Source organism: Mesoplodon densirostris, chromosome 18 (genome assembly GCF_025265405.1).
Source record: "Mesoplodon densirostris isolate mMesDen1 chromosome 18, mMesDen1 primary haplotype, whole genome shotgun sequence".
NCBI lineage: Eukaryota > Metazoa > Chordata > Mammalia > Artiodactyla > Ziphiidae > Mesoplodon > Mesoplodon densirostris.
In genome coordinates this window covers 18,388,306-18,410,744 of record NC_082678.1, presented here as the reverse complement: position 1 = coordinate 18,410,744, position 22,439 = coordinate 18,388,306, and the positions used below count along the sequence as shown (strand labels likewise).

General features: G+C 55.3%; 2 protein-coding genes across 2 annotated transcripts in view; both read right to left on the bottom strand.

The window, feature by feature from the left end:
• Positions 1 to 637: 637 nt before the first annotated feature.
• On the bottom strand, positions 638 to 3,621 carry FOXJ1 (forkhead box J1). The gene is made up of 2 exons (XM_060080656.1): positions 3,124 to 3,621; positions 638 to 1,441 (listed from the first exon to the last, which is right to left on the bottom strand). The coding sequence occupies exons 1-2, from the start codon at positions 3,619 to 3,621 to the stop codon at positions 674 to 676; spliced, it is 1,266 nt and encodes a 421-aa protein (XP_059936639.1). The 3' UTR covers positions 638 to 673.
• Positions 3,622 to 5,686: 2,065 nt separating this feature from the next.
• RNF157 (ring finger protein 157) overlaps positions 5,687 to 22,439 on the bottom strand; it is an 85,459-nt gene continuing 68,706 nt past the window's right edge. Inside the window, exons 12-19 of the mRNA XM_060081540.1 lie at positions 21,527 to 21,765; positions 20,707 to 20,815; positions 18,448 to 18,559; positions 17,800 to 17,972; positions 17,442 to 17,513; positions 16,506 to 16,554; positions 14,289 to 14,399; positions 5,687 to 8,544 (exon numbers count right to left, since the gene is read on the bottom strand). Of these exons, the coding sequence (XP_059937523.1) occupies positions 8,423 to 8,544; positions 14,289 to 14,399; positions 16,506 to 16,554; positions 17,442 to 17,513; positions 17,800 to 17,972; positions 18,448 to 18,559; positions 20,707 to 20,815; positions 21,527 to 21,765 (987 nt within the window). The 3' untranslated portion in view covers positions 5,687 to 8,422. The remainder of the gene's footprint in view (positions 8,545 to 14,288; positions 14,400 to 16,505; positions 16,555 to 17,441; positions 17,514 to 17,799; positions 17,973 to 18,447; positions 18,560 to 20,706; positions 20,816 to 21,526; positions 21,766 to 22,439) is intronic.

Here is a 22,439-nt window from a genome sequence, read left to right as displayed (position 1 = left end):
CCAACTCCCCGCTGCTCTCAGCCTCAAGTTGGGCTCAAAGATTAGGGACACATACCCTCTGCCCCACCTCTAGGGATGAAGCCAGAAGATCCCAGAGGCCTTAGAAAATCTCCTGGCTCCACCCGGCACCCCGGCCTCGTTTCTGTCTCCTCTCTCTTCCCCCCTCCGCCTAGCTCCTCCTCACAGACTGCCGGGAGAGGCCTCTAGGGTGTTAATTTGCAGTCACCTAATCAGCATTTGTTGTACCTGGGAACTTTCTCTGGATAGAGACCTGGGGAGGAGAGCAGGAGAGAGAGAAGCTTCGAAGCTAAGATGTTCTGGGGTGGGCCCTGTACTGATGTTTCCAGCTTGGCCAGGGCCCCTCCAAGCCGCAGCTCTCATAGTGCAGGGCCCTTAGCGTGTCTCTGGGGCAGGGAAGAAGTGGATCAATGAAACACTGTGTGTATGGGGGGCTGGGGAGCGGAGGCAGCAATTTTGGTCCTGGGCCCCAATTCTCAGCTTGCTGGACTAGAATCTGAGGATGGCCTGGGCTGGGGGCCGTGTGGCCTCGTGGAGTGACCTGGCCCAGCCCCTGCCTGGGCGGTAGGGTGTCCATGGGCCTGCACTGGCGGGGAGGGGGGCAGTCTGGGTCCAGACTTCGGCGCTGTCTGGAGGTGGGGCAGGGCCTGGCTTCTTACATGAAGGCGCCCAGGCTGGCCCAGTCATGCAGGTCAGAGGCCAGTGTGGCATCCCCGGCCTCAAAGAGGGGCTCGGGGGGCAGGGAGCTACGGGTGCTCTCATCCCAGGGGTGCTGCAGGAAGGATGTGGCCAGGAGGGTCTCGTCGAAGTCCAGGCTGTCAGTAGCCTGATCCACTGGAGGCCCCCAGGTAACAGGGCAGTCGATGTGGTGGCCGTGGATGGTGAGGTCCACGTCCCCGTGCGAGGCGGGGCTCAGCGGCGGGCTCAGCTCCAAGGTCTCCAGCGTGCTCAGCTCCCCGCCCAGCGTGCCAGCGTCGAAGATGGCCTCCCAGTCAAAGTTGCCCTTGAGGGGTTCCAGCTCACCCTGCTCCTCCTGGGTCAGCAGCAGGGGGCTGGAGGGCCGTGGGACCTTGGCCACCTGCTTGGGCAGCGGCTGTTTACGCTTACGCCCCAGCCTGCCCTCGCCTGCACCCCAGCCCGCCTCCCCAGTGGCCTCCTCGAACTCCCGCAGCAGCTGCTGGGCCTCGGTGTTCACGGTCAGTGGCCCGGCCCATGGGGCGGCGCTGGGCTCCGGCGCGGCCTGGCGGGCAAAGGCCGGGTGGATGTGGACTGGGGGCAGCCGCCGCTTCTTGAAGGCCCCACTCAGCAGCCGCTCGGCGTACTGGGGGTCGATGCGCCAGAAGCCCCCCTTGCCTGGCTCATCCTTCTCCCGAGGCACCTTGATGAAGCACTTGTTCAGGGACAGGTTGTGGCGGATGGAGTTCTGGACACAGGGAGATAGGAGAGAAGGAAGACAGCTGGGTGAGTGGGTGGCGTCAGTGATGGGGGGTTCCTAGCGCCACTGCCAGTCCCACCACCACCTTCTCTCCAATGGGGGCAGGGGAGACAGAGGCGCTGCTCCGACCGGGAGGCTCTGGGACACCAGCCACGGGGCACCAGGAGCTGGGAGTGCTGTCGGGGGCTTTTGTTCCCTGTTGCCAGGATATCTGCCTGCTCAGTCATCCGAGCCCTGAGCCACAGGGTGGCTCTCAGTGCCACCCTGTCCAGCCCTCCCTCCCTTACCCCGCTGCTTGCGGCCTCTGGCCAAAGGCCTTGGCTCCCCCAGGGCCTGGACGGCCATCTCCCTCTGCCTGGGCCTGGCTGGCCTTCTCTGTTTGTGAAATGAGTGAGTGAGTGTGAGGGTGTGTGTGTGTGGGGGGGATGAAGTGTGGGAGGATCTGATGACTTGCCTTGTTTGTAGAGCCGGCTGCTGGCCTGGGCCCTCACCCACCATGTCCCCCTCCTCCCACCCCAGGCTCTGAGGCCTCAGTTGATTATTACCCAGACAAGAGCATAGCGCTCATTCCTGGGGCCTCTCAGGCTTGGGGTAGGGTGGGGGGTGGTGGAGGGTCTCTGCTTTCTCACCAAGGTTACAAATGGTACCTGCCCCAGGGTCAGGGCCCAAGCAAACGTGGAATAGCTGTGATCACAGGAACTCTGATCCTGTGACCTGTGCCACAGGGAAGGATCTGTGCATCCTCAGGGTCTCTGTCCCCAAGTAGCCCCCGATCCTGATGGTCGAAGATGCTCAGGACAGTGTGTGCCCAGCCTGAATCACCATCCTGCCTTGTTCATGCCTGGGTGCACAGTCCAAACCACGCTGGGGCACAGGGGTCTGGGGCCTGGTTGGTGGGGCCGGCAGGTGAGTAGTGCCCCCTGGCAAGACTGGGATGTTTACATGGTGGTCTGGGCCCCTTGGCTGCTCTGTGCCAGGTTCCGGAGACTTGGAACATGAAGCCAGTGTGGGAGGAAAGAGCCCCTGTGGAAAGCACCTGGCTGAGGTAATTGTCCCCCCAGGGAGGTTGATGAGAAGAGGGGGAGGAGTGTAGGCAGGAAACTAGGGAGGGCTTGGGGTAGGGGCTGGCACAGCAGCTTTCGGAAGGCCCCGTAGCCCTTCCACTGGGACACAGATGGCCTTCACACCCCGCAGCACGCCCCCTCCCCTCCCAGAGCCCCTCCAGCCAACTGAAAGCAGGCGGGATGCAGAGCCTGGCAGGAACGATGCTCTGCTTCCAGTCAGGCCCTGACAAACTGACCTTGAGGAGGGTAGTGTCGAAGAATTCTAGGACTTGGGACAAAAATGTGTCCCTCAGTCCATCAACCTACCCTGGGGGGCTGTGTCCACGCATAGTTCAGCCCTGGTCTTTGGGCTGAGCCTGCCGGATGAGTGACAAGTTCTTTCCACTTGAACCTCTATGTCGGCACCCCTACAGCCCTCTGAACATCCTCCCTCCTCCGTCTCTGAAGTCAAAGGGGCAGCAGTCCAAGCACTGGGCTCCCTTGAGGTCCTTCCTGGACGGCCTTCCTCTCTCGGGGCCCTGGCCGTACCGCGCCTACTTGGCCTGCGGATCTGGGATGTGAGTCCAGTCCGCGCGGGCATGGGGAGGGAGGGAGGGCCTCCCCTACCTGCCAGGTGGGATCAGCGTGGCGGAAGTAGCAGAAGTTGTCCGTGATCCACTTGTAGATGGCCGACAGGGTGATCTTGGTGGCCTTGCTGGCCTGCATGGCCATGCAGATGAGTGTGGCATACGAGTAGGGCGGCTTCACGTGCGGGTTGGTGGCGTAGTCCACGTCGTCGGGAGGCGGGGCCTGCAGCCCCGAGGGGGCGCTCCGCGACGTGCACGAGGACGTGGGCTTGCCGGGCGTGTGCGGCTGCTCCAGGCAGGCGGGGTCCGCCGCCAGGGGAGACCCCGGCTCGGCCGAGCCTGACAGCTCGTGGTAGCCGTGGGGGTCGGTGTCCCCCGAAGGCAGGGCGGGGGCCTTGGCGTTGAGAATGGAGAATTCCTGCAGCCACTGCAGGCTGGTCAGGCTGTCATCCAGGGCGTTAGACTCCTCCAGGCCGCCTTCCGGTCCGGCCTCCTCCGCTGCCCCTGCTCCCGAGACGCGTAGCCAGCTCTCCGCCATATCTGCGGGGACTCTCCGAGGGGGCGGTCAACATCCACGAGCCGAGCCGAGGGTGGCCGCCGAGCTCTCCGGCCCGCTGACTCCCGCGGCTTCAGTTACGCAGCCTCCCGGGAGCGTGCTTCCATCCCGCGATCCGGGGGTAGCCTCCTCCGAACTGAATGTGGTGCCTGCGGGGACCATAGCGGGAACTGAGCCCTCTTTCCCCACCCCCGAGGGGAGAGTGTGTGCGAGGGGGGAGGCTCTTACTAAAATCGTTCCTGCAGCTGGGGAGGATCTTTTACTGCCGAGGTCTGGGAAACAGAAGCTGTGCCCGGGGGTCCGACCCACACGGGGTTCGCCTCGCTCTTTTCCTCTTTGATCTTTTAGAGGAGACTTAATTAGCCAAACGAGGGAATAGTGTAGGGGCATGCGAGGCCACCCCTTTCTCCCTCAAAGCGGGAAATTAACCCCCCTCTCTCCCTCCACAACAAATGGAAATGGGGCGAGAGAGTCCAGGAGGGCAGTACGACGGGTCGGGGGGCGGGGGAGGTCGTCTGATCTTTGAAAAAGGATATTAGGATGGGGATTAAGGGGAAGGAAGGAAACAAAACAGAGAGTTATAAGGGGGCGGGAAGTGAGTGTCCCCCAAACGCCTCTAATGTCAGCCCCCGGGCCCACCACTTCCGTCGGGGACGGATGGGAGAGCGAGCTGGTACCGACGCCCTCCCTTCCCACGGCCTGCAGCCCTCCCCGTCCCTTACCTGGCTCAGAGCGCAGCCCGGGCAAAAGGAAGGTTCTCGAAGAAATTCCTCCCACCGCCCACCCTCACCGTGTCTCTCTGCTCCCAGCTCGACGGCCCAGCCAGCAATCCTCGTCGCCACTCACGCCCGACGGCGCCTCTCTGAAAGCCAACGGCCCGGGGACCGGCACTAAGTAGCCGCTCGGAAGGCGTCTCCTGCTGCCATGGCGACGCCCCGCCCATATAAACAGCTTCCGCTTCTGCCATTGGCCAGGGCGTCTCCAAAGAGACCGCGGGCTCTTACCACTCTCTCACGCGGTAACTCTCTTCAAAGTCCCTCCTGCCGTCCTCTCCCGCGCGACCCAGCCCCCTACCCGCCACCGCGTCCCAGCTCCGCGCATTCCCGCCCGAGGGCCCCGCGCAGGGCTCGGAGAGGCGCGCGGCTCGGCGCTCGCGCAGAGGCCCCGGGGCCCTCGGCGAGCAGTTCGCCGCGGGAACCGTACTCCACCCCACCCCCTTCCCATCTGGGCTGCTCAGAGGTGTCGACGGCTCCTGGGACGCAGCCCATGGCGCGGGGGCCAGGGCTGGGTGCATGCTTGGGGGTTTCCTTTCCTCTCCTCTGGGCTGCGAGTGGCATTTCCTCACGTTTCTGCGGCCTGTCCCTGTCTCCCGACCGAGTGTCGTCTTGGTGCCCGCAAGCAGGTCTGACTCTCCGATGCCACCTGCCGCTCAGGTCCGCAGAAACCGCAGCCCCGGTCGCAGACACCCCAAGGTGGCTAGGGTAATCCAGGGTTTCCCGGTAAGCGCTCCCTCCCCGCCCCGTCCTCAGCAAGATTCCCAGAAGCTGACATTCCAGAGGCTTCTTCGGAAGTGCTCTCCCTCCTTTCCAGATAGCCGAGGAAACAGAGCCGGTGGGTGAAACCCAGGAAAGCCGTGGACTTGCCAAATTCTTTTATTGGGGTCATTTGCCCCATTAATTTCACCAACCTTTAAGTGACGGACTAACGGTGGACTGTGGTCCTTCCTCCTCCCTTCCCCCAGCCTCCCTCCAGTCACCAGCTTTCCTGCTCTTCAATTATTGAGGAGCTGCAGTTGGAAGTTCTCCAGTTGAAGGGGGTGGGGGTGGGGGAGTGGAGGTGGGGGGGTGGAGGTGAGGGCTCCTTATCAGGCCTCTGCGCAGGAGCTGTGCCCGGGGGATGGTACACCAGCTCCCACCCAGAAACATGTCTTTCCCTCTACCCCTTGCCCTCTCTCACTCCTCCATGTCCAGCTTGTCTTGAGTAAAAGTATTAAAAGCGTGCTGGAGAAAGTCGGACAGAAACTTTCACAAATAAGCCAACTGCGCAGTTAACAGCTCTCCTTCCCTTGTGAAGTTTTATTCATTTTTAAGAATCATGCAGCAATCCATAAATATTGCATCCTTGACGTCCCCACTGTAGTGTGCCCATGAGTGTACTCCAGGGAGGGGTACACAGATGGCACAACAGTACACACATACTTACACACACTAGGTGTGCAGATCCTAAAGCAAAGTGAGCAAGCAGCATGCCAAGGTCAGGTGAACAGGACACAAACTCTCCCCAGGTGAGATGGCTTAACGTGTGTGGATCCGTGCCCAGGAGACGCCCCAGCGTGGGCATGACCTCTGGTGGGATGGGACTGGGGAGGAGAAGGAAAAAGGGCTCTGTGAGAAGGCTGGGATCACCACACCACCCGGAAGTGAGCTCATAGGTGAGCTCCGACCTGAGTGTGGCAGGAAGGAGCCCCAGGCCTCCGGTTAGTCTGTGTCCTTGTGTGAGAAACCAGGCCCCGTCATATTCTCTCTGGGTCAACTGCTAACAACATGACCAGCTCCAGATGATGACTGGGGCGGCTGCCCTGTTCCCCGACCAGGCTCTGTGCCCTGTTCCCTGATCCCAGCCCTTTTGGATGAGATATTTCTGCTCGCCAAAGAGCTAAATGAGGGCAAAGAGGTGAGGGGATGGGGGAGAGAGCAGGAACTGTCTGAAAAACAGGATTGAAGGGCCACTTCTCACCGGGTATGTCTTGGTTATGGAACCAAGGCCTTGAGGAATCTCTCTGAGCCTCTTCCTGGGAGAAGACAGACCCTCTAGAAAGGGTGAAGACAATGGCTTCCTCTTAGGGTACCTGGCCACTGTGGCGACTGTTTACCTGCATCTCCTTCATCTCAGGTAACACCACACTGTGAATACTACCTGCCGGGAGAGGAGGTGGATCTGTATGCCACCACCCCAGGCTAAGGGAGCGCCCCCTTCCCTAGTGCTTCTGGGGCTCAGACTTCAAGGAAATCATGAAGTGTGGTTATTGCTCGAATCTTCAATATGAAAGGGGCTGTAAGAATGTTTCGGGGAAAGAAAGGACATTAAATGGGGCCTGAAACAGCAGAGCCCACTGCAGCATTTCAGAGCGGGTGGACACGGGAACTCAAGGCAGAAGCTGAGATTCAGGCTTGGCTCATGTAGTGTCTGTCAGGACCACAGGCCTCCCCCTGCCCACCCCCAGGGCAGGATGTGAATCACAACCACCAGGCAGTGAGGGTCACCACGCACCTGGCGGCGCAAAGAAGCCACACAGGAGGTGCAAAAGATCCCCCGGCACTGGGCTCTCTTTGAGGCCTTGGGAAGGACCCTGAAAAGCTCTTCTAGGACAACAATTCCAACCACTAATTCAGGCCATCATGGTGGGCATAGCCTAGGGCTCTGTCACATCTCAGCCTCACAAACTGTTGGATCCCACTTTGCTTCTCAATCTCATGCTCCACTAAACAACCACCTCTTCCAAAAGCCAGCAGACAATGCATCTATCAGAGAGCTATGAGGAATCCATTGATAACACTAGTGTTGAGAGACGAACAGCCAACAGCTTACGATCTTGCTGTTTCAGGCTGTTATTTATATGCCCTACACTGGACTGAGGTGGGGTGGACATGTGATTTGAACAATATCTCTAAATCTCTGATGAGCCTATGGAAGGCAGGACCTCCCCCTCCCCCCATCAGGCTCAGCTGATCTGGAGGACAGGGGAGGAAAACCGGTGGGGTGGGGAGCCTCCCAGACCACCACTGACCCCAGCTCAGCCCTTCCCCCAACCTCCTTTGGGGTTCCTGGGCACCAAATGAGAACCACCGGTCCACCCCTCTCTCAGCCTATTTCTTCAACTATTTAAGAAAAGTGGGGTGGAGACGGGCAGCAGGGATAAGAATGCCACCTGACAGGGCGGTAGTGATGAAACGTGATAATATACGACAGTCCCTAACAAGTGCCTGGTACATAGAGGGGGTCAAAAATGCCTTTGCAGTGTCATCTTAGGATGGAGCCCCAGGCCTTCCTGAGTGCACCTGATCATAAAGAACTCCCCGGTAGGTCATCATTTAACTGAGGGGTTCTCAGATTCAAGGCCTCCTTCCTAAGCAGACACACGAGGCATAGCCTCTGCTACCAGAAGCAAGAACTGTTTTCCCAACCAACCTTCTGGTGGTTGCCACTGCTTCTTGTCCTTGAGAGAGGAGCTCCTAATGCATTTTGAGGGATACCCCACTTACAGTGCAATATGGCTTTCCCTTCTCACAGGAGTCATCCCCCAACGCCACCCCAAACTGCAGGTTTCAGATTGGTTATGATGTCCCAGAGACTAGAAAATGCCAGATGGGTGTTTGTAATGAAGTCACCCAAACTCTTGAGTCTTCTTGGTCTACCTCCTAAGGAGAAAAAAAAAAGATGCACAAGAAATAACCAATCTGTAGACCACAGCTCCACCTGAAGATCAAGATACAGTGGAAACATTCTAGAGACTCTCTGCAAAGGGTCTCATGAGCTGCAGTTCGAGTGGCTTTAGCCCACAAGGAGAAAAGAGGTTTCCAGTCCCTTCTGAGAGGGGAAGGATCACGGTTGCGGAAGAAGATGAGTCTGGGAGAAGGGTCAGGTGCCCTCAGCATCCAGCTTTCACCTGGGTCTAAAAAGTCTCCGTGTGTCTTGCTGAGGATGCCCAGGAGGTCAGTGGTGCCATGAGGCCAGGATGGGTTGTGAGAACGGGAGGAGAGCCCTGGTACAGGGGCTGAGGCTCTCAGATGGCCAAAGGACCCCACACGCAGAGCCTGTTCTCGGGGTCCTCCAGGCTGCCAGAAGATAAGCGTCGGCGCTGCGTGTTCCGACGACCGACCACGTTGTCATCAGCCTGCCAGGCACCTGAGAAGAGGAAAGGAAGGTTACCGGACCTTTGGTTTGGTCCAGATGTTGTATCTGGCAGGACAGTCCGGGCGTTTGGCACGAAAACTGGCAAGATGCGCATTACCTGGAACTCCCACAGGGTGCAAACCACAGCACGTGAAACTTGGGAGCAGTGGCGCCCACTGGGTGAGGGACAGTCATGGCCACTGTGGCCCACTGATGGAGGGACATGCAGGATGGTCCTTGTTTTGTGAGCTCGCCCTAGGATCCACTTTTGTATCTTTATTTGGTCTTGAAGTTTGCCTAAGTGTTACAGCGGACCAGGAAAAGAAACTGAGCCTGGCTGAGACTTTCACGAGAGCAGGAGGAGGTGAAGGGGAGGGAGAAGAGTGTGTTAATTTGGGCTCAGAGTTAGTGTTTGCTGTGGGGGCCAGGGTGGGGCAGGAAGGGACTGGCTGCCCAGCAGGGTGCCAGGGACCAAATGGCATGGCAGAGAACAGAGTGACGGCTGTTCCTCTCTTTCTGCACCCGAACAGCCCACCGAGATTTGCTATCAGCTGGTGCCACCAACCCCAGGAGACATTAGCTCCAGAGCTCTGGGGTCCCCCGGGTACCATCCACGAAACTCATCATCTTCCCCCCTTGTACTGCAGTTCCTGCACGAGAAGCACCCGCTGCCCATGCTGGAAACCCACTCTTGGTGCTTCTCTCTCCTTCGTGCTCTGTATCCAATCCATCATGACCTCCTGCTTGTTCAAGCTCTAGTAAGGTCTAAATCTGTAGTCAGAAAACCGGGGTACAGCCCCAGCTTGTAACATACTGACTGTGTGACCTTGGGCAGGTCACTGTACTTGGAGCCCTGGTTTCCCCATCCATCAGATGGGAGACGAGTACTTACCCCCCAGGGATTCTGTGAGACTAAGCGAGGCGACATGGGAGAGTGGTGAGCAGGGCGCCTGACTCACAGAATGTGCGCGACAACCAGCCGCCCCCCAGGCCTTGTTCAGGCTACACTCATCTCCCCCAAGTCGTCCTCCCAGCCCACAGACTGGCTCCATCTGATTCATTCCCCCCAGTGCAGCGAGATGCCCCTTTTGAAGGGAGAGGATGAAGCCCTAACCCCCTGAGGTTGGGGAAAGCCTTCCATCCTCTGGCCGAGGACTGCTGAGCTGCCTCTTCCAGCACCTGCCCCCAGAAGGCCCCCCCTGAAGCCAGATGGGGTCCAGCGTGCTCCGAAGTGCTCCCCCACTGGCCCGTACCACCACCCCATTTCTCATGCTGTGTGGAAATTGCTGGATCCTCCAGCACACGGTGATCTCCTCCAGGGCAGAGCCGAGAGCCATGCCCATCAGAGGGCTCAGTTCGTGGACGGAGCCGGCTGACCCTGGAGGGTGGGCATGAGGCTCACTGCGTCACATTTGAGGGAGGCCACTCACAAATGTCTGGGGTCAGCTTCAGGTTAGGCCAGCCCAAGACACGAAACCCTTTAATGGCAGAAACACTAGGATTAAGTGGGTATAAACTGTGTATACCCATAAATGTCCTGGTGTGCTAATCCACCCTAAGGCTCTAATAATAGTCTTGTGGAGGTGGACCCCAGGGGAAGGGGAGTGAGTGGGACAGGAAACGTTTAGGTATCTCTCACAGCCAGACAGAATGTGGGGATCTATACTCCCTGGGGGTACCGGAGTCCTGCACATGGGTCCACAGTGCTTTTCCCCTCTAAGGGTGACAGGATGAAGAGCAGGCAAGATTGCCCTTTTAAGTTAGGAACCCCCAGATGAAATAAGTTGTTCCTTCATTTTATATAATTTGGTAGATCTCATACTTATTCCTCTGTGTTTATGGGGCAGGACTCCGGAACTGCGGCTGTTTGGTAGGAAAGACCAAATGCAAATGGTAAACAGGAGAGAAGAGACACACACACACACACACAAAGTCAAATCAAAACACTGCCGCAGCCTCGCTGCCACCACCACTGGCTGCCAGGCTGCCTGGCTCTGAATTCATGAGTCCTTGCTACAAACACCACCGGTCCAGATTCTGAGCCAGGGCTGAAAACTGGCTCCTTCTGAAACAGCCTCAAGACTCAGACCTGAAGTCTCTGTTCTCCCCGGCTTCTTGGTACAGTCGGTGGTGCTCTTTCCTCTAAAAAGGCTTCTGCCAGACCCTCGGCGAAACCCTGCTGCTCCGTGCATCCTGGATGCAGAAGGTAAGCCTGGAAGGCGCAGGAAGACTTCCTGAGCGAGTGCTACCATTCTGTCCAGCCCTCAGCCAGAAAAGGGAGCCTGGAGATTCAAAATCCTTCACGGGAGGTAGAGAAAGGTAGTTCCCACTTAATTCCATCCTCAGGCTCAGAAACGGGGGAGTGAAGAGACCTCTAGAGGCAGATTTGGGGAGCACATCTAGGGGGATTCCACACACCTCTTTCCTGCCTCTACCCAGCCACTAATTAAATTTAAGGTCTGTAACAGTTCCACCATCTTGTAGAGTTTCTCTCCAGGAAAAGAGAAAGTTAATTCAGATTTTTCCTTAGTATCTGCGAAGCATAACCCTTCCTAGTGGCGTCTTAGTCTTGGGTTATTTCAGGTCTCCATAAGTACTTTTCTTTGTTTTGTTTTTGGCTGCGCAGTGGCTTGGAGGACCTTAGTTCTCCGACCAGGGATTGAACCAGGCCACTGCAGTGAAAGTGCTGAGTCCTAACCACTGGACTGCCAGGGAATTCCCTCCATAAGTACTTTTAGATTTCATCGGTATGCCCACTCCTGTCCAATGCTGTCATTTAAAAACATCTGTATCGCGCTTCCCTGGTGGTGCAGTGGTTGAGAGTCTGCCTGCCGATGCAGGGGACACAGGTTCGTGCCCCGGTCCGGGAAGATCCCACATACCGCGGAGCGGCTGGGCCCGTGAGCCATGGCCGCTGAGCCTGCGCGTCCGGAGCCTGTGCTCCGCAACGGAAGAGGCCACAACAGTGAGAGGCCCGCGTACCACAAAAAACAGAACAAAACAAAAACATTTGTATTTCCACTAATAAACTCAAATTATCTGTGCTTTTTCCCATCACACTCCCCAGAGCCTTTTCACAGAATTGTCACTGGTCCCCTGACCACTATCCTGCCGCCTGTGTGATACTCCATCAGATTCCTTGGAGCCCTGTCTACCTAGCACGGCCTCGCGATTCTAATCGGCTCACCACCTACAATGGTCAACTCAGATTTCCTCCCTTTGAGAACCTTGCAGAACAATCTCAGAACATACCATTGCCCCCACCTTGGTCTTGGGGCCAAAGAAGACCCAGAGGCTTCTTAGGGGAAGAGGTGCTGGAATGACACGGGTGCTTTCTCAGCATCACTCCCACAAGGGTGATGAGAGCAGCGAGGATGGGGACCTGAGCCATCCTTGCCGCCAGCTGGGGCTCCTGGCAGAGCACCTGTGGGCCTGGGGAGGGTGGACCATGGGATGCTCCCCGGGCTCCCTCCTTGTGGGCGCTCCGTGAGGGGAGTGGCATCCGTGTGGGGAGGGAAACAGCGTGGAGAGGGAGACCAAGTGCCTGAGAAGCTGTCCGGACGGCCAAGCCAGCCTGAGGCACCTCAGTCATAGGATGGAACTTTGAACTTACAGCTGAGCGTGGTGAGGTCTGTTGATTCCACGGGAACTACCACAGTGGATGCTCCTGTCATTAACCTGACATTAACCCGACAGATGCTTCCAGAGAGTTCCCCAGCTCTTTACTACCAGTGTGACGCTAACAGCAGAACCCGAGAAACATTTTTCCGAGAGCAGATGCACTTTCCTTCTCCCGTAAGAGCCCTTGAGACCTCGGGGTGAGGCTACGATGCGACCCTCAACTCCCTCTCCCGGCAGCCGCCACTGTCATTCGGTTTCATGTCTGGCCTGAACGGTGAAGCCAGTTTAATCTGAGAATGGCTGGCTCCCGAGATCACTGTAAAGAAGCCCAGGCATTGTTTTCCTTCCAGGTCTCGCTCCCCTGCTGCAATCCCAGAGTGGAATAAACATCCACCAGCAGGTTGGCCCGAAGGAGTTAGGGAGAGGAGCAAGCACAAGGCCTGGGGTCAGTTTCCAACAGCATGGGTGGCTGAAACAATTCCCAGGAGCTCTCTCTGCCAAACTCGGGGGTTGGTGGGCGGCCACTGCGGGGAGGCAGGAGCCTAGATTCCTCTCTTGAAGCCCAGTGAGCGGCTGGCCGGCACCGCTGCCCCAGACTCAGGGCGGAGTGAGGGCAGAGATGGCATCTTCCTCAACTAGTGACCAAAACAAATCCTGCCTGTAACCTTTGCCACAGAAGCATCCCTGCTTTTGTGGAACAGGGATTAACCTATTCTCACAAATATTTTTTTTCCCGGAAAATTTCAGCATATTAAATACAGGCTCTTGCCAGTTAGGAATGGAAGCCTCAGCGAGGGCCCCTCAGATGTGCGCGCGCCCAGCAAGCTTGGGGTTGGGTGTGGGTGAACATGAACTTTCACATGAAGTCTGGATAACCTAAATGAGTTTCAAAATAAACAAACTGGACAGACAGACGTACATTTGGCAAAAAGACATGAGAAACAAATGGACAGACAGAAGCCAGGTAAAGAGTGGGAAGGCAGGAAGTGAAGTGTACCCTGGACCTCAGCCGCTCTGGCCCAGGCCTGGCTGGGTCAACGTTAACTTGGAAGGGACCGGAGAGCCCCTGGGAAGGCCGTGGGAGGCGTCTCTGGGGATTACGGCTTCCTCCACCACAAGCCTGCATGGGGCCAGAGGGGTGAGGACCTGGGTCTTTTGCAAGCTGATGGAGAGTGGCAACCACAGGAGTTTGTGTCCCTCCAACACCTGTAGCCACGTCGCCAAGAGAGTAAAGCACTGGACCCACAACGGGACGTGGTTGTCCTGAAGCTTAAACATGTCCAGGGCATGTTTAAGAGATTACAAACCACGCAACATGAAGGCAGTCTCTGCCGTGAACCCAGGAGGGGCAATTTCGACCTAGTCCACCGGGCGAGACGTGGCTTTAGAGCCATGGTTGGTGAAGCCCTTGGTGAGCAAGGAGCAGAGGGACATCAGTGCCCAGAGTGTGACTGACAGGTGGGCTCCTCCTGAGAACTCATCCCGGATTCAGTTTAGTGTCATGAGAAGGAATAAGGGGCACGTTGATGGCCCTGATTGAATTTATAGAGTTAGGGCTCCAGGGAGAAGAGTCACCCTCGACCCCTGATCGTTCCTTTGGGATCCAAATCTAGGGAGCACAAGGCAACTGGTGGTAGCCCAGGGCTCACTGGGTCACAGAGCTAGTCTATAAAATGCAGGCTTTGAAATTCCTCTCTGATCCTAACTAACCACTCTCCTCTGAGGGGCTACAGGTTCCCTTTTCAAGGGCTCAGGCTCTCTTTCCAAGACCTTATCACAGAGGCGGTGTCTGCCTTAAACTGCCTGTTGATGGAAACAAGACCAGGCCCCCTGCCATGGGATCTGCAAGATCATGATGGAGGGGGCATGGTCAGGCCAAATTGGAAGGCTTTGGAGGTATTTTTGTGCCTTTCTCCATGCCCAAATAGATTCGCTTAGAGCAGAGTCGCTCTTTGCCCAAGGACTCTCCCGAGACCGCCTCACTTCCTTTCAGCAACTGGCTCCCAGCACCTTAGCAAAGCCCATGCCTTCTTGCAGGAACTGCAGGGCAGGAGATGGGTGTCCCAGGGTGAGAGCAGGGGTGCGAGCAGGGGAGCGTCTCCCACCAAGTTCATGTTCAGCAGACTGCCACTCACCGGGTAAGCAGACCTCAGAGCACAGCTTATTGTCCAGTGCTTTCACGCTGGCGATGTCAAAGTCATTGTTATTGTCACACTCCATACCTAGAAATGCGAATGTCCTCTGGCCTGTAACGGAGTTAAGGCAGTTAGAGAGGGCCTGGCTGTGTTTTTCTCTGCTTCGCTGTCCTTAAAATAAAAATCTTAAGGATGGAGACAAAAAACATCAAATCATATGTTAAAAAAAAGACAATAATTAAGTGGGTAGAGTGGACAATAAAGCAAACTGTGTGGGTACGTTTGTGTTCTCGCTCTGTTCTGCTCTGTTTCCTTAACTGGCCCCTTTCCAGCCTTCGTTCCTGGGAAATCAGACCCTGGGGAGGTCTGTGGGATTCAGACACGCAGACCCGGGCCCAGAGCAGAGCTAAGCCAGGCTGGAAGAGCTAGGAGAGCCGCGGGGGAAGTGACCCCAGGCTCCAGCCTGTGTCTGTCGGTGCACGTGGGGTGTGTTTATGACCACAAGGCTCTGCGAAATGACTAATACATAAAAAGGCAATTAAAGCTCTTTGGTTCCGTAATTTTGCACCTCAAATCAAAGAATCGCTTCGTTCGCAAAATTATGATTTATTTTCTTTGAGACTTAATTTGCTATTCTGAGTATGTTTTAAGAGGCTGACCAGAAACCTACAGTCATGTAAGATGGGAAGGGGACAGTTTTAGATGTTATTTTTTCAAGCCCCCCACCCGGTTTTTTTTCCTTGGTGAAAGGGAGAGGAAGAAACATACATCTACTGCGTACGGCATGTCAGGTGGAAACCACATATGGAATGTCAGGCGGAAACCACGTACTGCCCTGTGCCTTTTAGAAGCAAATATTCTACCGGGGACGACAATCACAATGGAGAACTCGGAGCCTTGCACTCTGAAGACATCAACCGAGGGGAGGTAGCGCCCAACCCCGGCTTGGTTGGCGCGCGCGTGCGGCAGAGGCACAGCCTGGGCGACCACCCCTCCTCCAGCACTACTTGGCCAGGAGAGAGTGGTCAAGTGCACATGCGCACCCCCTGCACACCACACCGCCCCCCAAGCAACTGCCATGGCCAAAGCAGAAGCGACTAGCGTGACATCTGCATCCAGGCTGGGATCCAGGTTTGCTCTGGAGGTTGCCCTTCTGTGGAGGCACCTCAGAAGAGCAGAGGGAAGAGACACCAGTTCCTGGGACGCCTGGTCCTACACTCCCAGGTGGGATTCCCAGCTCGCCTCCCCCGCCAACCCGCTTCCTTGCTCTATATGTAGGTCGTTCCTTCGCTTCTCGGCTTACTAGAAACAAAATTCTTCCGACTGAAGATATAATTGACCTTATTTACAAAACAGAAATAGAGTCACAGATGTAGAAAACAAACTTATGGTTATGGCGGGGGGGAAGGGAGGGGAGGGATAAATTGGGAGATTGGGATTGACATATACACACTACTATATATAAAATAGATAACTAATAAGGACCTGCTGTAGAGCACAGGGGACTCTACTCAGTACCCTGTAATGGCCTATATGGGAAAAGAATCTAAAAAAAGAGTGGATATACGTATATGTATAATTGATTCACGTTGCTGTACAGCAGAAACTAACACAACATTGTAAACCAACTCTTCCAATTAAAAAAAATATCTACTTGAGGCCTGAATGATGGTAAAGAGACTCGTTCCAATAGCCTACAAACACTAGTCTACGCTGAGCTGCTAACGTCTTTTCACCTCACCTTTGCTGTGCCGCCAGGGCTGTGATCCTTCTGCTACTGTAACATCAGCCGTTTTCTTCACTAAAGCAGGAAAACCTACTGCCTAACAGTCGGTTCCCCCAAGGGGAGGAAGCTGTTCTCCTGCTGCAGCTGAACTTTGGGGCTGCTAGAGCAGTTCTGTGAGACTCAGCTGAGAAGCTGAAGCAGGAAGGAAGGTGATGGCAGTTGCCCAAGAAGCTTCAGGATCTACTCAACGTAGATGGAGAACTACATGTATCTTCTGCAGCCTTGGCTCAGAGGCCCAGAAAGAGCCGGGAAGGCTGCTGAGGTCCTCAGATACCCTGCTTGCTTTGATATTCCATCAAGAAGACAACCTTTCCCCAAAGCCACACCCTTGAGCAGTGCCACCAAGTCACACCAGTGCCCCTTTCTGTACCCTTTAGAGAATACCCGGGAAAGAAATATAATAAAAGGGAGCAAAAGACCAGGTCTTTTACCATCTTCTTGTGTGGGTGATCCATCCTCTTCTTCTAGAACATCATTTCCCTAGGACAGAAGGAAGGCACTGTGAGTCCATAAAGCAGTGAAATGAGTCTACTGATTGTCAGAAGACAGAACTAATCACCCTCATGGTATCCATACATTTCCTGTCCGTGTGAGATGGCTGGGAGGCCCAGCAGAGGCAGATTTTGCTTGGCGAGGCAGGATCGGCCCGTAGGGACCAGGTCTGAGCACGTTACAGAGGGACCAGGTCTGAGGCACCTTACAGAGGGACCCTGGGACTGTCAGGAATAGCCTTGGTAATAGTTTAGCTCACACTGTTTCTCTCAGGTGGAAATAAAAGTTGTCAAATGAAAAAGCAAACCATGAGATCATAAAACTTTCAGGAACCCTTTAGGATCCCCAACCCCATCCAGATACTCCTTTGAGAACATCTGGCTCAAGAGAAAGTTGTAGAGTCCCCACTGGGAGCTGGGCATTCCATATACTTCGGCCACAGCTCCGTCAGAGCACTTCTCACGCTGCGTCATAACTCTGATTCCTCCATCAGACGGAGCTCCGGGATGGGTGGGATGGGTGGATTGGGGGCGTGGGCAGGCAAAAGCCATGTCACTCGGTCTTTGTGTCCCCCAGTGCCAGGAAGATGTGAGATGCCTGTGCCAGGTAAATACTAAGTGAATTGGAGGACAAACACCCTCTCAAGGGTCTGGCCTGGAAGACTTCCCTCTGGAACTCACCCCACGCCTATTACGCTGAGACCAGCGCCCTCTGCTAATCGGACAGTCCCTCTGCCTGCACCCTGCCTCTAACAGATCCAAGTGCACCACCTTGGAAGGCTTCTTCCAGAACAGCCCCCATCCTATTTGCATCCTCTGCCAGCGCCGGCAGTCCCTCTGACCGGGGAGGGGCACCAGCGTCCACCGTGCTCTTACCTCTGCATCCTGCTCTTCGGCGGCGGCGGCGAGGCCTGCAAAGTTGCAGTCTGGAGACGCCGCTGGCGTCACCTGCAAAGGAGCAACAAAAGTCAAGGTGCAGATGCCACTGGCTCTCCTACCCAGCTCGCCTGGCAGCAAACCCAAACCAAGTCCTCAGGACAGAAGTGGTGCCACACGGAAGATCACATCTGAGGGAGTCTTTGATTCAACGACACGGTACCCTGTTTTCCAGGGCTCCCCTCCCGAGCACTGGGGGGCTTTGCCGATCTCCCTGGCAGGCCCTGGACTGAGCTCCTTGGGACTCGAGTACAGAGCAGAGCAGAGCAGCGAGGGCGATCCCATGCTCCTCTCTTACCTCTGCTTCTTCTGAGGGGGTCCTGCTGGCGGCCCGGGGGCAGGGGAGAGCCTCCCCGTCCTCTTCCGTGCCAGGGGCGATGTAGGAGCCGGACATGGAGGAGACGGTGTCGGTGCTGATCTGGGAGGACACCATGGACATGACCGACTGGGCCAGACTGCTGCTGGCAGGGTCTTTGGAGACAGGAGTTGGAGGAAGGACACAGAGGTCAGGCCCGGCTGCTGTGAGTGCACTGGGAGCAGAACTCTCTCGCTGCACCCGGGCAGTGAGGACACCAGCGGCCTGGCCTTGCCCTCACCAAATAGGGTTTAGATGGAAGGTTTTCCAAGGTTTGGCTCCTTTATGTTTTAGAACTCCAAACTCAACCTCAGGGATGAGGGATTTGCTTTTCCCGGTCATAATGTTAAAGAAAACCTTACGACAGCAGGACTGGGAGTGAGATACCTGCTTCTTCCCCAGCTCAGCCGCTAGACCGCCCTCTCATTGCAAGGGAGCGAGTCTCACTTCCTCTCAAGCCGGGACCTATTTTGTCTGCCGCTTAGGTATTAATGTGCTGCTCCCCAGTCCATCCGGGAGGAAATATTAGAAGCACTATGGACTTGGCTGAGGGGGAAGGACCTGCAGTTGTTCCCGCCCACCATCATGTACCTTCTGGGGAGGAAATTGTGGAGGAGAGAGGCGTCCCCGTGCAGGACGACTGGTCAATAGCTCCTGACGATGACAAGGTCAGGTTCTCACTTTCTGGGGTGATGCCACATTCCTGGGGGGAAAGAAGTAAGCGCCAGTTAAACATGTTAGAGGGGAGGGGTCAGGGCAGGGGGCCCGGGCAACGAGGAGGAAAGGGGATCTGGGAAGGGCGGCAGGAGGCGACACGCAGAGGGAGGGCTGGTCTCTCCTCTCATCACTTCTATGCAGCCCTGACCCGGAGTGGCTGTCTCCCGGGGGGAGGTGCAAGCACATCCTGCCCGAGGCCCAGCAGCTGCTGGAGCCACACAAAGACGGCAGCTCAGGTGACACAGGTCACCCAGCAGCTATGACACGGGAACACCCCAGGTTTCCCCAGGATTAGCTCTCCTTCTTTTTTTTTTTTTTTTTTTTTTTTTTTTGTGGTACGCGGACAAACAGCTCTTCTTCTGAAGGGAGAGAACACAAAAACAGCGGAGGCCCCGGTACCTGCTGGGCTTCTCCTCTGGGATGGAGGGTTAGTTCCAGCTCGATGGATCTAATACAAACACCACCTGTCCCCCAGCCCACGCCCGGCACCCCCATCAGTTACCTGGGCTCGCAACCTCGGTGCACCCCAGGGCAGATGCTAAGGCCTACTGATTCTCTCTCTACAGCCTGTGTTCTCTCTTCCAGGTCTTCTTTTCTTAAAACCTTGGTTCATGGGCTTCCCTGGTGGCGCAGTGGTTAAGAATCCACCTACCAGTGCAGGGGATACGGGTTCGAGCCCTGGTCTGGGAAGATCCCACATGCCACGGAGCAACTAGGCCCGTGAGCCACAACTACTGAGCCCGCGTGCCACAACTACTGAGCCCGCGTGCCACAACTACTGAAGCCCGCGTGCCCAGAGCCCGTGCTCCACAACAAGAGAAGCCGCCGCAATGAGAAGCCCATGCGCCACAATGAAGAGTAGCTCCCACTCGCCACAACTAGAGAAAGCCCGCGCGCAGCAACGGAGACCCAGCACAGCCAAAAAAATAAATTAATTAAAAAAAAAAAAAAAAAAAAAAAAGCCTTGGTTCAGGCAACCCTCCTGCCTGGCTTGGTCTGTCTCCTGCCCAATCCAGTCTGCACACCGCCACCACGTGGGCCCTCGTGAAGCCACGTTCCCACTGTACCGCTGGCCTGCTCAGGGCCCCCACTTCTGCTCCGTGCTTCACGTGTACTGTCCCTGCCACCAGGAATGTTTCTCTCACCTGTCTCTTCATGTCTAAGAAATTTTGATATTCAGCTCAAACGCTGCTCCGCCATCACTGCTTCTGGTTCCCTTCACTTGACGTGATCCTCCACAGCACGTCAGTGTCTCTGTTTTGGGAGCCCTTCCTTTCTCTGGTTAAAATTCATTCATTCATTCAACAAACGCTTACTAACACCTATGTGCCAGATGTGGTCTTGTTATTCATGTATGTGTCCTGTCTCCTACTGGACCATGAGCTCCTCAGGACAGGAACCGCTTTTCACCTTCCTATGCTCTGCTGCACCTAGCCCACCGCCTTACCAGGGGTGGGCTCGACAGCCTGCTGACCTCTGTTACATAAAGTCTGTGAGGGCGCACAGGGTAGAGGATCCCATCTTCCACTCAGCCGCCCGGCTTTTCCACCAGCTGCGCCTGCGTCCAGAGCCTGCCCTCCTCTGACATCTGCTCAGTTCGTCTCACCTCCTCTGTCCATGGACCACCTTTTTTTTTTGCCTGCAACTGCGTGGCATGTGGGATCTTAGTTCCCCAACCAGGGATCGAACCCATAGCCCTTTCAGTGGAAGCACGGAGTCCTAACCACTGGACAGCCAGGGGAGTCCCCTTGTCCACGGACCACTTTTTAAAGCGAGCCTCCCCACCCTTACGTGACACACGGATCCCCGGTAACACCTGACACGATTGTTTTGTACTGACTGTCTTTGTGTACACCCCCACCCTAACCACGAAGACTGTAAGCGCCAGGAGGGCAGGACTTTTGTGTCTCCCCACTGCTGCTGTCCTCAGCATAAAGGATCATGCCTGGTCAGTAACACAGGCCCCGTACACTGAGAAAAGACTGAGTCTGGTGACACCTTTGCTGCCGTCTCAGAGAGTGCTCAAAAGGCATTTGATGAATGAATGAGACCAGACGGGCCGGGAGAGGCCAGCAGGCAGGAAGGAGAGCACCTGGAGTCCAAAACCAAACAAGGAAGGACAATGCACATTACCTCTCTCAGATGTTGGGTTGACAGTCTCTGAGACAGGGGCGTCTCAGATTCGCTGCATGAATGCTCATCTTCCTCTTCGTGCAGCACAGAAGAATTCTGGGAGATGGACCTGCATAAGCCCGGAGGGAGAAGCAGCTGCAGCCAATGCCCCTTAAAGAACAGAACTCGCCTGCACTCCCATTAACCAGACGTCACAGGGAGAAGAGGGCCCTGAGGGGAACCGGAGGGAACCTAAATCTTAGGAAGGAGTGGGGACGTGAGAAAGGGCACCAGAGGGTCTGAGACCTCCTCTGGGCGTCGGAAAATCGGAGTTTTACCTTTAGCTCTTTCAAACAATTGTGTCTGAACTGGGGGAAAACCACTGACATTTTGAGGGTTTCAATATTTTCATCTGTAAAATTACCCTCCTCTCCTCTGCCGTGGAAACTTATTATGACTTGCTCCTAGTTGGATGTAAACGCCTAAGAAACACAGATCACAAGGTTCCTTTGGTCCTCAGACTAAGTGATGCTCCCAGGGGCCTGAGTGACCCTAACGATGTCATCGTCCCTATACCCCATACTCTCCTCCCACAACAGAATACGTGAGAGGTTCGTCCGTCTGGATCCTCCTAAGTACCCATGTACCATCTTATTTTCCTCTCCCAAGGGATAGGTGCTAGCCCAGGTCTTCAGTGCAATGAGCAGCTCTGGGAACAGCCCAGAGGGTCTACACTGCCCTGGGACTTGGGACTCGAGCCAGCACCGAGGAGGTGAAAGATGGATTGAGAGCATCTCATCAAGGACCCCAGGGCCAACGCTATTGCATGCTGGCTACTCACTTGGAGAGACTGTTTCTGAGCTTGAGTCCTGGGCTGCTGCAGTCGGACAGGCGGTCAAGGGGGGAGAGCGTCCGGACAGGAGGCAGGTGGCCGTCACTGCCGTAGGAAGGCAGCATTCCCGACAGGTGTCTGTCTCCAAGCACGTGGAGTGGGGGGACTGCCGGGGATGGGGTAAGGGGCCCATTGAGGGCCTCCAGAAGAGACACCACTTCATAACCCGGTGGAATGTTCTCTGAGGACTAGGGGAATCAGAGACAGGTTGGGAAATTAATTAAATACTCTTCGTTTTACGGTATGAGCATGTTTCTTCCTCTGCGTTGGCAAAACGCTTTCTTTTACATCTAGTCTGGGGCTCTGGCAAAGGAAAGCTGTATTAGAAGCAGAAGAAAGATAAAATATCAGAGAACCGCATGTTCCTTGACTCTGCTTACCGATGAACTTCTTCTTAATACTGTTGATTTTTTCCGATTATAGTAGAAATATATGTTCATTACAGGAAATTTGGAAAATACATAAAAGTGGAAAGAAGGAAAAAAGTCATCAACCATCAAATCACCCAAAGTGATAACTTTTGTTAGCATTCTAGTGTTATTTTCTTCCAATGTTTTTTCCTCTGTACTGTTTACACAGTTGTGATCAATGTGTTAATGATAATTTTATACCCCGCTTACCTCACAGAACATAAATATTTTCCTTCACATGCATCCCTTTTCATAGATACCATACATTTCCCTACTCTTCCATTGGTGCTGGCTATTTAGTTGTGCCCATTTCCTACTGTAAACAACACTTTGATGAACATCTGTTCATCTATTGGGCATAAATCTCTTTTTTTCAGATCATTTTCTGGGTATTAAATTCTAAGACCTTAGATTACCAAGTACAAATGTTTTTAAGGCTCTTAATATATACA